This window comes from Buteo buteo, chromosome 2, assembly GCF_964188355.1.
Source record: "Buteo buteo chromosome 2, bButBut1.hap1.1, whole genome shotgun sequence".
Lineage (NCBI taxonomy): Eukaryota > Metazoa > Chordata > Aves > Accipitriformes > Accipitridae > Buteo > Buteo buteo.
Genome location: NC_134172.1, coordinates 72,499,072 through 72,513,174, shown reverse-complemented (window position 1 = coordinate 72,513,174; position 14,103 = coordinate 72,499,072). Strand labels below are relative to the sequence as shown.

The following is a 14,103-nucleotide window of genomic DNA, read 5'->3' as shown; positions in this document are numbered from 1 at the left end:
GGGGATCATACCTTAAAAACATATTTCCAAGTCAAGGTTTGCTCTGAATGACCTGCCAGTGGTACAGCCTCAGGGTCTGCTCTGGTTGTCTGGGCTGGGAAGAGTGGGCACCAAGAAGGGCCATTACTTAGATGTATAGAGAGAGAAGGCATAAACTGGAAAGGAAAAATGGATGCTGATGATAAAATACAAAAATATTTCTATAAAGCTGAGTGGGTTTTAATTATTCACAGGGTATGCAAGCTTAGTATGATTGTTAAATAGAAAGGAAGTCCCACTAGATCTTATAAGATAGATTTGCCTCTGAAAAGCAAGCAAAAGCTCTCTCCTAGAAAACTACAGTGGCAGGGCTGATAGCACTGTCTTGTTTACTGGCTGATGTGATCTCTGGTCCACTAAGACCTCATTCATATTTCTCAGGCCTTAATGAGAAAATTGACTTGCAAGAGACAATCACTTCACATAGGAAAGAACTAGCAAAAATCTACCTTGGAGATGTGGGTATTTCGAAAATGTTAGTAGAGTTTCTGAAATGTCTGATTCTGGTTTAGCATTGTAAAGAGTATGCTTAAATCAAATCTTGCATTTTTTGATTCATGTGTGTTTTTGTGTTGAATTAATGCCTCAAACAGGAACCCAGTTAGAAGTCCTATAATCCTTTGTTATTTTAGTCAGTCAAGGGTGATGGAGGGACAACCAGTTCAGAAGAGGTAAATGGCCCAAGCCCCTGTCACCAAGTAAGTGCCTGGATTTTTTTCATCTTTTGGTGATGGGTTGTTGTCACCTACTTCCATACAACTCTAGCTTTTGAAATGTAAAAATCCCTGAACGAAAAGTGCTACATGCTCACTGAACTTCATATTTTTACATATTTCTTTACTTATCTATTTATTTTATCTCTTCATACTATTAAACAAGATTTTAAAGAGTCACTATCAGATTAAAAAAAAAAAAGCTTTTTTTCCAGGTTTGTTCCTTTTCTTAAAATAATTAGTGCCTTTATGTTCAGTTTTATTCCTAACCCTTGCTATTATTTTACTTTCTGCATGCACCTTGGCTTAGGTAGTGAAACTAAATACACACAGACAGAATAATTTTTACTTTGTTGATTTACTTGTCTGCTGAGGAAAGGATCGTTTAGGTGGAAACTCCATAGAAAAGAAATTGAGAATGAAAACCGTTCACTGCAATTTGACAAAAGCCATGAACATATTTTTTCTTATTCAGCTTTTGTTTCTTTCATTCTATGCTCAGAAAAGCTAAACCAAAACTTTGGATGTGACCTTTACATTATAAGCTTTATGGCTTTAGAAAAAAAAAATCACATTTTCATTAGAAATACAAATACAGTTACCTTTTCTGAGAGACAAACCCTCATCTGTTGCAAGTCAAGATATCCAGAATAATTACATTCAGTAATGAGAGATAAAACACAGGTTCTGTGTATAGACATAGGGTTTCCTTTAACCTGAGAGCAAAACTGAAGTCATACTGAAAACTGACCTTTCAGAATTTCCTTTTTTATTTCCTTTTTTTAATTAATAGTAAAATTTTCTCAGTCTTCCTATTTTCATGATGTTCTATGATACTAAGGTTAATCTTTATGAATTATTTCTCTAAAAGCATCCCAAATATAGAAGGTCTTGTCTTGTGACATTTATTCCTTATTTCATACAACAGCATTGTGAAATGATCTGAGTAAGTGACTAAAGTTACAGTCCTGGATCTGTTTTTTATTATTTTAATTGACAGCCAGTTTCCTTCCATTTTTTTAAATCAATTTATTAGTCTCCCTACTTCTCTCATTTGCAATAGTGTAAATTAGCACGGTTTTATTATAGAGAAGAGCTCAAGGAAGACTGTATCTGCTGTTGACTCTTTCCTTTTTTAGAATTTTTGTGAAATGATCTCCTTAAATTATGCTATTGCATCTCTGGAATGCTGTGATTCTTCTTCACTTTTCATCACTGCTATTCTGTATGTTACAGAAATACATTAAAACACTGATCCAAAATCTGTGTAAATTTAGGGGTCTGCCTTTTGCACTTAAAATGCAGCCTTGTATTAAGGTCTCCTGTAATATGATGGGGAAAAATACTATCCTGTTAATCTTTTTTTTTTTAGTGGCACTGTTAACATTGAGCGAGTAAAAGCAATCTGTCAGGTGCAGATCACCCTTTAGAATAAGAAACATTAACATGTTTCATTATTCATAGGCTTCACTTTGTATTTCCTGAGCTGTTCCCATCAATATAAAATATGCCAATTTCCTGCCTTTCAAGGTTAATATGAAACACCTCAAAGAGATTATCTGATTGGAATTTTTTTTCTTATTTTGCCTGGAAAATGTATTATGAATATTTTTAAAGTGTTTTGTTTGACTAACATCAAAGGCCAAAACCTGCTCACAGAAATAGTCCTGTTGCATCCAGTTCAGATTTAGCTGCAATACTGTAACTATCAGGCACCTACACAATCAAACACGTGTGGTGAGGAAGACTCGACTCTAATTTTACACCCGCAGAGTAAACCCACAGATTTCACAGAGTGTTAATAAGGGTTAGAAGTTGTTCTGGTACCTTTGAACTCAGACACATCCAGTCTCATAGCTGTATTTTGGGTGCTGTGGTTATTTTTGAATTGAATGTGCACGTTTGCAATTGTACCAGAAAGAAACATTTCAAAAGCGAGCTAAGGCAAATAAGAGTAAGAAGGATCTCGTCAAACTCACCAATGGGTTCAGCAACTGAGAGCTTCCTGTCTGATAGTTAAAATGAGTCAGAGAGAGACAGAATTAAATTTGGGGGTTTGAAGTTCTGTTCGTCCTCGTGCTGAGAGAGCTCCTGCATCACTCGGGCACTCAGACGTGCGTCCAGGCAGGTGTCTCTCCTCAGGCGGGGTGGACGAGATGCAGGTAGCGTGCAGTGTCTGTGCAGCCCCAGATGACAGTTCTCCTCTACTCTGAGGCTGTTGAATTTGCCTGAATAAACTATTGACGCTCAGATGGTGCCTGGCTGTGGTGTATGGAGCTACTGATCACCTGCATCTCCAGGTTTCATGTGCTCTCTTCATGTGTCTCCTGCAGAACTAGAGCAAAGACTAGCTTAATGATGGTATCTTTTAAGTCTAAAAGCAGACAAATCCAGATGTAAGCAAATATATACCCATGTATGTCTGTCCTTTGGAAATGGAAATAGTTAAATACAAGCACGTATTTTGTTGAGGACTTAAGCTAACCGGTCAAGACAATGTATTACATGGTTGTAGGTTCTATAATTGAAATGTGGGGGTTTTTTAAGATTAGGTGGGGAAGAAAGGTGAATCAATTGAAAAAGGCCAGTGGTAGTATTGCTACCCCCTCTCATTCTTGTTTCCCCAAAATTAGAGTGGCTTGAGGTTTGTTTTATTTTTTTAATAGATATGAGAGGTGTATTTGCATTCTGTTTCTCTAGAGTTTCTGCTTTCAGTTTTCCTCTGAAATCATGATGTCTAAAATTGTTGGGTGTTTTTTTTTAATGAAAGCTAAGCTTGTCGTGTAAGTGTACAACCCTAGGCCTTTAGAAGAACACCAAATATTTCAAGACTAGTGGTAAAATCCCCAAAGCTGGAAAAATTACAGAACTTTAAGCTCTAGGCTGTGCCTTGAAGACAGATGTAAGATTTCCAGATTTTCAACAAGGCAAATAGGTGTGCAATTTTAATTATTACCTTAATAAATAAGGAAATATTATTTTTGCATAAGAAAAAGAAAATCCCGTTTGCAAACAGGTCTCCTAGCAAAACCATATCTAGTCATTTGCTACTCTGCTAACCGTGACAATTTCATTGTCTTATCCTTTGTTTGCCAGATCTGATTTTTCTCCTGTGAACTTCAAACATATCCCTTACTTCTCTGAGTTTCAGAATCTTTTCCTTTACTATATATAGCTGCTCTGTCATTGTGTTTGTCTTTGGAATGTTTTCTTATCTCTTCTTTTGCATTTGTGCATGAAATTTTCTATGATGCTGCGACCTTCCATAGCCAAGCTCTATGTTGTTAATTTTTTGGTGGAGTGTTGTGGTTTTATAGCGGAGTTGTTTTTATCCTTTGCTTTATGGTGTCTTTTACTTCCTTTCTCTCCCAAATCTTTCCCTTGCACTTTTTGGGTGCTTTCACAGCCTGGGATGCAAAAACTGGGGGAGTCTCAGTTGGAAGTGCATGCTTGTGACTCTCTACATCTTTCCATGCATGTTTTCTGCCTCCTAAAACAGCTTCAGCATAGATATGTGTGTAAATAAAGCAAATCTATGCAGGTATGGTTTGATCTTGCAGTCTTTGCTCATGTAAGTAATTCTATCGGCTCCCTGGGAGTCCTTCCCTAAGTCAAAGCTGCAGGAGTTCATCCCAAACTCTGTAAACGAAAACCTGTTGGACAGCAGGATTTCTCCCTGCCAGGTGGCCTTTCATTTTTTAATATATTTATGGATCGCCTTCCAAAATGTTTACATTTAACACTAAAAATAACCATTGTTTGAAACTGCTTTAGACATTAAACTCTACAGAGAAGCCAGTTGCCCCAGCTGAAAGTGAACCTGTGGGCCAAAAGAGCAAAGAGAGTTCAAAAGACAAGAAGTCTACAGTGGAGCTGAGCAAGCAGAAAGGCAGCAAACAGGAAAGCAGGGAGCAGCCAGACTCCCGGGAGCAGCAAGCAGCCGAGACCGACTCCATCCAGAACGGAGGAGATGCTTCAAAGGAACCCTCCTTCAAGAAGACAGAGAAGAGGCAGTCACTTGGAGGGTTTTTTAAGGGCCTTGTACGTTAACTTGATCTTATCTTTTTAGTCATTTTTCAGCTGATTTAAGTACCCAGCCTGCAAGCCATTAACCATGCGAGACTTGTGCTCGGATGGAGTGCAACTTCACAAGCAGCTTGCAGGACTAAGGCCAAACAACAGCAAGTTTTTGGGCAAAGGCGAGAAAACTTGGGCCTCAGGGTACTGATTCACAGGCAGGTTCGGTTTACTATGGGAGAGCTATAATTGTTCCCACACCCCTGTTTTAGAGGTTCATGCCTTGGCTACGGGGATGACTCAACTCTTCCTGTAACAGGTACTGAACCACCTACAAATTACGGTGTGTTTATTAAGGAAAAGCGGAGGTGGTGCCGGTTTACCAGAGTAACCCGCCTGCCACAAGGGTGGTTCAGCTGCTGCTTCAGAGCAGCTGGGACATCCCTGCAAGGGGGGAAATCCCTGCAAGGAAAAAAATCAAGGTAGACCACTGGGTGGGTGGGAGCCAGCAATAGTGGTCACAAGATAAGCACCTCATGTTAGCAATCAATTATAGGCAAGTTAAAGCACACACAAAAAATACACATGGTATTTCTATTCCTGCTTTATTTTGTTAACTCTTACTCTAAATTTGCTATGCTCCCTTCACTGATACCTGAAATGTAGCAATGAAAGAATTCAGCATACTAAAAATTTGGGTTTCTACAAGGCTTGGTGTTACTGATGCAGCTAGAGGTTCCTCGGAGAATTAAATAGATGGAAAGCTGCTTTTTTTTTTCCCCTTGTCCATATTGAGGGGCCACTGCAGAAACAAAAGCATAGGTTAGACCTGGGACTGTCTCTCAAGCCTCTGCAAGAGGACAGATTTCCATTGCTTTTTATAAATCAATAGGAAGGATGCAGTTTGCTCCTCTTTCCTCACACTGTCAAAACAGCAATGAATCCACAGAGCTGTGGGCTCATTTTGAGCATCTTTTGGAAACCTTGTGTGTAAACTGCGCTTCATCACAAATTTCAAGTGATGTAAAGAACCTAAAGAGATTTGACTGTTACCTGCAATGTTTCCCAGTGCAGCTGGCCCTGAGAGACATACAGCTTTTGTTCCTTCCTCCCTACCCTGCTTCTAGGCTGTCAGCAAAGACAGACAGGTAGGCAATCCTCCAGGCCTGAAAGAGGAAAAGCCAAGCAGTATAGATTGAAATGGTAATGCAGATTTGAAAATTAGCCCTGTTAGGACACTGGGTTATAAAGTTAGGCTGCCGTGCAGACCAGTATGACTCATTCAGGGGCAGATGTTCTTCCACATCATAAAAAGTGTTTAATTTGCACGCATTTCACAGAATTACTATGTATCCTACAGAGGGCAATTTGCATTACCAAAGTAATTATACATTAGAAGGGGAATTAAGAACAAAAGAAAAATAACTTTCTGTAATATTGATTAGCAACAGTTCAGCCACTTCTGCTTTTGCCACTTCTGCCATTGTTCTGGGGTAAAATCCTGGTCTGCCACAAAATCAGTGAGGTTTTCCTGTAGTTTCAATGGAGCAAGGAAGTCCTGGAGTGCACCTGGAATAACTACCAACTTGCATTGGCTTCCAATCACCTTGACTCCCAGTGAAATCAAGAGGAGAAATCATTTTGCTTAACACAATGTGAAAAACCCAGGGTATTGTTTTATATGCACCTGTGAATTATACTAGCTGACTGAAGTTATCAAACACATGCACTTTTCTTTCCTCACCCCCTTTGCTTCCGAATCGCATATGAAATTTCTATTGTGTGCAACATCGGTGGGTGTGTGTAACACCTGATCTGTGCTCACAAGTATGCTGTGTAGGTGTTGCATCCCACTCTGGGTATTGGCAACCTCCCTCCCGCCCCCCCCCCCCAGTGAAATCAGGAGTTCTCTTACTTAAACCACTCAGCTGATCGTAACAGATCTCTTAAATCAACTGGAGGGGAAGAAGACAGCCACATTTTTCTGGCATAGGTTGTCTAGAAATGGGGCAAATGTTAACTACCTCTATTATTTCTAGATATAATTGAGATTTGTTTCTCTGGTCTAGAGATTTGTTGAAATTAAGCCCTAACAGGCCTCCTTTGTCAAAATTCTTACTGTAGCCACTTGTGAGAAAGGGTTTATCTGTTGACAATTGCACTTTATGTATAGTGTCATTCATCGAAGCTGTATCAAAAAAATCTTTCATAGAGTTTAATAACATACACAAATTTAGAATTATTCCAGAAAGGGAGAGTTGAGAAAGTGCAAGCTAGGGAGGAAGCATGCTTTCAAGTTGCAAGTTCATGAAAGACACAGAGAGAGGCGGGAAAGGTGTCTCTGATTCAAAGGGCAAGAAAAAGCTTTTTTTGAGCAAGAAAGGAGATTATGAAGAGGTAAAAAGACTGTTTGAGGGGAAAAATGCAGAATAAATGTAGAGGAAGTAGAGATGTTCAGTGACATATTTTTGCTTGCTTGAGTAGTATGCCAGACAGTTTGGCTGTGTATAGTCCCTCATCTTCTGTTGCTATTATAGAGGCCAATAGTATTCCTACAGCTTCTCTCTCCCATTAACAGAAGATGGCATTTTAAAAAAAAAATTATACCAGTATAGCTGATTTGGTCAGTTTATTGTGCTTTTGAACTGGGAGGAAAAAAAAAAAAAAACACCAAAACCAAACCAAAAAAACACAACTATGAGGTCTGTGTATGGAAAATATTTCATAGAAAATGGCTACCTCTTTTTGACTATCCCAAAGAAGATTACCCACACCTAAGAAACATAGCTCTGCATTGCTTCTAAAAAATAATCTACACATCTCCTGGGTGATCATACTAAGTCCCAGGAAGTTGTAATCATTAATCTAAAAGTATTAGATCACACGCAAACCAATGCCAGAATTTCCATTTCAAGATAACTCAAATATCTGGTAACAACTCAGCAGAAATATTAAGCTTTATGCTGATAAAATGGAAGCAGGAGATACTTAACAGGGAATCCAGCAGGCCTCACTTGCTCACATAACCTGTGCCCACCAAGCTCCTCCTAAATTCTGGTGAGCTATTTCCATAGCAGCTATTTTAACACTACTCTCTCCTGAATCTGTCAATTCCTCTGGGAAAGGGCACAGAGTAAGAGGATGTCATAGTACAAGAATGCAGCTGATGAGAACACTGCAGTTCAAACATCTGCTCCCAGTTGGGCTAACAAATGCTGAAACTTTCAACACAAATGGAGCCACTTATGCAAGCAAACAGTGTTACGGCCTGGCTGCGTGGTTTTAGCACAGACGATAAGATCCAGTGGTTGTTCCTATGGTGAAAGAGATTAATTTATAAGCTATATAAAATGCAAAGGTATTTAGTGAGTCTTAGGAAGATTAGATTAGAAAGAAAATGAGGGGGAAAAAAAAGATTAATGACATTGTTTTCTGAGCTGGAATAACTCATACTTAACTTGTCAGAAGCTGGGAGTGCTTAGCATGTGGAAACTATTCTGACCTATTCTGATCAGAGTATCTGGTATACTGACACAAACTTCTCCTGAGCACAAGCTGGAAAAAAAATATACTCCAATACCATGACATTCCTGTGTGTGCACTTTAAAGTGCTCTGTCCAAAATAATATGTTCCAGCTTAGCTGTCACAAAGGCAGACAACTTCTACTGCACTAAAAGGGGTTATGCAAAGTATCTGAGAGCAAGATGTGAGCCGGTGGTACCTGTACTTCTGAATCTGAGCGCAGAGCTGGAATTTGTCCATTAAAAGGGCAGGAACAAAGTTCTTTATTTCACATCAGGCTTGGAAATTCCAGTTTAACAAGAATCATCAGCCAGTCTCCCTCAAAGCTTCCTGCTTTAATCAGCAATCACCTTGAAAATGGGTGCAGCAGGGAGACTGTAGTATAAGCAAATAACATATAACTCTTCTGCGAATGTGCTAAATGAGTCAAAATGGGGATTATCTCAAATGAGCTCCCCCTCTTCTACTCCTCCCTCCACCTATATATAGGAAGAATGGTAAATAGTATAATCTTGTTTCCTAGATTTGTCTAGAAATGGCTTAATATCTTCATGCAGCAGACAGGAACAGCTACAGCTGACAGATTCCATTACTCTTGTAATGTGGGAATTTTTTAACTGATGTGTAGGTTTTTAGGGTTGCTGGATAAATTTGGAACAACTAGCTGGTTTGGAATTTTTTGATGGATATTAGAAACTGTTACTATTTTTTATGTGTCTTCCATTTACTGCTACACATAAGTGGCTAAAAAATCTTATTCTGTTCTAGACCATTTTCCAAACTCAATGTCGGTGTAAGCAGAAGCAAACCCATTGTGGCCAGTTGAGCTGCACAAGATTACAGTTAAAGATGGGATTCTTTTAGTCCATTATGATTTTTGGCTGCTCTTTTTTATACTTAGATTTTCAAAGGTGAAAAATTAAAAGAATATCAGTGAGTCGGAGTCTAGTCAGTATAAAAGCCCCACTGTTTTTACTTCCCTGAAAGGGATGAGGAAGTTTGAGATCTTTTACTCTCCCAGTCTGACACAGAATAGTCCTATGGTTACCTGAAGTTGTGAGTCAGGTTTCCAGTGTGAAGCGTACTGTGTGAGAGGACAATTCCCATATGACTGCACAGTTCCTATTGTAGGGAAAGCACATAGCAGTCACCTTTAGATTTGTCATGCTGATTTTTCTGTTTAGCATGTAATGATTTAGGCATCTGGCTACAGATAGGATTGGCATCCTACAGTGTTAACAGTGACCTCTGGAACAGTGTTTGTGGATCCATTTTGCTGTCACGTTCTGAAGTTTTGATGGTTTCAAGGCCAGTAAAACTAGGTCAAGGCATCTTAAATTAAAACCAAGTTTTTATCAATTACTAGTAAAAAATTTAGTTGGTATAACTAGATCTATGCATTTCCTTCATCTAAGCCGGATTAGTATCTTGAACCAGTTCCAAAACCAGAATTATATTTGTAGTGTAAAAAAGCTTTATCACTATAACATTGTCAAATACCTGTCATGCATAAAAATATTTAATGTTCCTTTAACTTAGAGCAGACCAAGGCTGGCTATAATACACTATTAATCATGCTTGAAGGACTCTTAGCATGGTTTCAGTGAACCGTTTAGGCCAGGGAAATTTTAGAGAGAGCTATGCCAAAACTACAATACTACAAGTACACAGCAACATGTCTCTGTATGTTAGTCCAGTTTCTAAAGACAATTGCTTTCCATGCTGACTGGGAAAATTATATTAAAATAACCAACACATTTAGGCAAAGTTGCAAGCAGTAGCTTTCTGGGATTGTCATGATACAGATGGTGCTCGTATACTTATGCATATTAAATAAAGGGCAAATAAAGAAAAGCAGAGAGGTGAAATGAGTTGGAAAATATCTGGTAGCAAATAGCACATAATGACAGACTTAAGTGTTCTGAAATATTTGAAAATTGTTACAAATTTCTATATCTTATTCCATAGGGTTCCAAAAGGATGTCTGATGCGGAAGTGCAAACAGATCCAGTGTCTATCCTACCTGCTGGGAAATCCAAGTAATGAATACACTTGGCTGCTGAAGGATCAGCAACTCTCTGTAAACTCCCTTGCAGTAGAGATGACTCATTATTTTCCTTTACATGGCTGTCATCAAATGCCTGAGGCTAAAGCAAACATTGGTGTATTATTTAAGGTATATCATTTACAGGGTTTGTTCATTAAATGTTAGAAAGCAACTCTAAAGATTATCAAGCAACTTGTAGTATATTTAAAGAAAGGTCATGTGGATGATTTTAAGTCTATAGAGGGTAGAGTATGTAAGGTAAGAAAGTGGCAGCGAATTAAATAAATGGCAGAAAAAAAATGCATGTGACAAAGGAATGCAGTTTGTGCGGCAAGGCATGAGCAACAAATCCTCAGCTTTAGAGAGCTTTAAAGCAGCCAGGAAAAAAAAAAAAAATCTCCTTTGATAAATGTTATACTTAAGTGTAAAAACAACCAAGTCACCTTTTGTGGTTTTCAATAGAGCTGAAATTAGCAAAAAGTCTGCAGTATAATAGAATCAGTGGTTATAAAGTTATGCTTCATATTGGTTATTAATGTAAATTAAAACGCTAAAATGCAAAGGCTTTACGTGATTGAGACAACTTCTCTCTCGGCTTGGTGAGGTGGGATAACGAATTAAAAGCTATTTAAGTTTCTAATAGGAACACAAGGGGGCACCCGCGTCCCCACCGTAGTCCTAACTTCAAGGCTGTACCTACAATCCTGTTATTAATGTTTTTCAGATGATAGGAAACTTAGTTGTTTCATCAGATATTTGTTTATATCCATACTTGTAATTAATTCTAATAAAAACCAAAATCCAGGCACCTCCCTGCTTTACAAGACTCCTGTAATAACTGTAGTTAATAAATTTTACAGAAAAATAAGATTTCTGTGGTTTATTCAACCCTGGGCTAACCTAGACAGGGAAATGTGGGCCTGACATTTTAATCCACACTAGCATTTGAATGATACAGTACTGTATATTTTGACCTCCTTATGATGAAATAAACAACTACTTATCCTTTCAAAAAAATCATTTGCTGCTTTAATCTTAAAACAAAGTTTGTTACTTACATCCTTGTTTTCTGATGATTGATGTGACATTAAGGCATAAATCAGCACATAAAAACCCTGCCTGCGGAGTGAATAGCTGTCATTCTTTATGTGAGTAAAGATTAAAACTGGAAATCAAGTGAGAATTCTGTAAAATCTGCAGAATTACACTTCTAACTAGTCATAGAAGACAGTGGTAAAAAAGCCTTGTTTCTCTGTACAAGGCATTGTAGGTAGATGATATTTTTTCACCGGCCTCTGCAAACCTGTGGACATGCTACGGACAACAAAAACTTGCTGCTGGTTCTATGCACAGGAGCACAGACAAAAGGTCCTTTAGTTATAATAGTACTTTCTGTTCTCCTCCCTAGCACAATGGGCCTTTGATGCCATATAAAGTGATATCAATCAAGAGTGACTGCTTACAGATTTCAAATCTGATTTGTAATGACCTACATCTGTGTAGGACTGGTGACTTCTGTACATCCCCATTTATGGTAGCATGAGAGAAGATTTGGGCTTGTTATATCCAGCTTTGCTCCACAAAAAAGTCTTAGGCTTTGTCTACACTACAAGAGTATACAGCTTTAATTAAATCAATGCATGTAAAGCTACATACAGTGAGACAACCACCATGGTTACATGCTGGTATGAAAGTGCCAGATGTCAGCATAGTGAGTGTTATCAGAAAAGAGGAATAAGCTATCATGCTATTTCCTGACTTCATACTGCTGTAATTGTCTCTGTATTAGAATAGTATTTAAGCAATTTTCAAATAAAAATATGTTCTGGCTAATTCATTATATTATAGACTGTATGTATATATATTATTATTTTATGGATAGATCAGGCTTTCTGTGGAAGAGAACTGTTCTTCCCCACTCCATGCTTTAGGACTGGGACTGTGTTAATTGAATTCTGTATTCCCAAGGCAATTAGGACTGCTGACCACGTGATTTGACTGTATCACTTGGCAATGGGGCTAATTTCAGGAATCAGGAAATCCTCTTGGCAGAAAAACAAGAAAAACAGTAAGTTTGGCTGTGGGTGCCCCTTATGCCACTGAGCTATTATTGCAGATGAAATAACGGTTAGTGTTGGCACTGCCTCCCACGTGGAAACTCCCCTTTTTGTTTGATTCCTCTCTGATAACAGGAACAACACAAGCTTTGAAGAAGCAAGTCAGCCTTCTCATAAAGCGGCAACACGTGGAGCCCCAAGAGGAAGAAAGGTCTTAGGAGATGCATCCACAGTTAAGTTGAGCTTCCCCATTCCACACGCCGCATAAGAAACATAAAAGTACAGCTTTTATGTTCGGGCCCGGTAAAGCTTAACAAGTCATTTGGAAATCAAAGCTTTGGAAGAGGCTGCAATCCAAGGCAAAGGAGAAGAACAGCCAAAGCAATACATTGCATTTAGACTCTGTTGTCAACAAATAAGCTCTGGTTTTGTGCATAGGACCTTTTGAGGGGAACTGAAGCAGATCACAGCACTTCAAGGATCTTAAGGTGTGTTTCATGTAGGCATTTCGGAAGAATTTTGAGAAGCTAATGCAATCTCATAAATATAAAAATCCCAGCGAACGGATTCAAATTACTACTTTTTGGGTAAGAAATGCTTCCCACCAATGGACAGGTGTATACCTTCCCCCCACTCCCATGGAAAAGCACGCTCCTGGGTGAGATTCGGGGCTCTGCCACGTGTGTCCCACTGTCTCCAGGATGAGTCCTCCGGGACCCAAGCTCGCCATCGCAGCACGGAGAAGCAAGCGGCTTCGTAGCAGGTTGGGTGCCGCAGGTTTCATAACCTGAAAGCAAATTATCTCCTGCGAAAGTATAGCTGAGCTCAATTGTTCTTCTCTGGAAGCTGTCCAGATGCTTAACCTCACTGCACTTCAAGAAGGTTTTTATAGATAACTCCTGCAAAACTGCCCCGTGCTGACTCTGACAACGCGCAGCCCGAGTAGAACAATGCGATTTCCGGTATTAAACAGTCCACCCATTAATTGTGCGCGTAACCAGCAGCTAATTACCAGCACACACAAAACAGGTAATAGCACTTTAGCAGCTATTATTATTTGGCGTAAGCATCGTCTGCTGATCCTTGCCTAAAAAGAAAACAAAACCCAAAAGCCTGGTGTTTTTTCAGCCTGCCCTGTCCACTGGTTGTCTTGGGGGTGTCTCGGAGGGGGTGTCTCGGAGGGGGTGTCTCGGAGGGGGTGTCTCGGAGGGGGCCCCGCTGGAGGCAGAGGCCTGGCCAGCCCTGTCTCCATGAGCAGGCCTGTCCCCATGGCCAGCCGACTTCGGCTGGCCCAAAGTTGCGTGTCCCCAGGGTTGTCACACTTCCCCGCACGTCTTAGGGGATAGAGGGAAACTGAGGCAGTGGTGAGGGCCGTGCCTGGCCCTCGGGGACAGTAGGTTTGTGATGGCTGCCATGACCCTGCCTGGCTTTTCTCAGGTGGAAGTGCTGGGATGGGGCCTGTTGGCATCTGCAAGATGGCCGTGAAGTATAAGGAATCGCTTGGTGGGTCGCAGAAAGAAAGAGGCCTTGCTGCATGCGAGCTGTGGGGGCCGAAGTGTTGCTTTAAAGGCTGGTGCCAGAGCAGTGCCGGCTGTCTGTGTGGGCAGGCACCACACCTCGGTGCCCCGTGTCCAGGCCCACACTCTTTCAGGTCCCCTCGGCCTCCTCCGCCTGCCGCTCCTGCCCCGGCCAAAGCGGGGGGACTGC

General features: G+C 40.0%; 1 protein-coding gene across 1 annotated transcript in view; it reads left to right on the top strand.

Annotated features, from left to right (window-relative positions):
- Nucleotides 1–11,163, top strand: part of BCAS1 (brain enriched myelin associated protein 1) — a 56,309-nt gene extending 45,146 nt beyond the window's left edge. Inside the window, exons 11-13 of the mRNA XM_075019633.1 lie at nt 672–737; nt 4,527–4,793; nt 10,261–11,163. Of these exons, the coding sequence (XP_074875734.1) occupies nt 672–737; nt 4,527–4,793; nt 10,261–10,335 (408 nt within the window). The 3' untranslated portion in view covers nt 10,336–11,163. The remainder of the gene's footprint in view (nt 1–671; nt 738–4,526; nt 4,794–10,260) is intronic.
- The last annotated feature ends 2,940 nt before the right edge of the window (nt 11,164–14,103 follow it).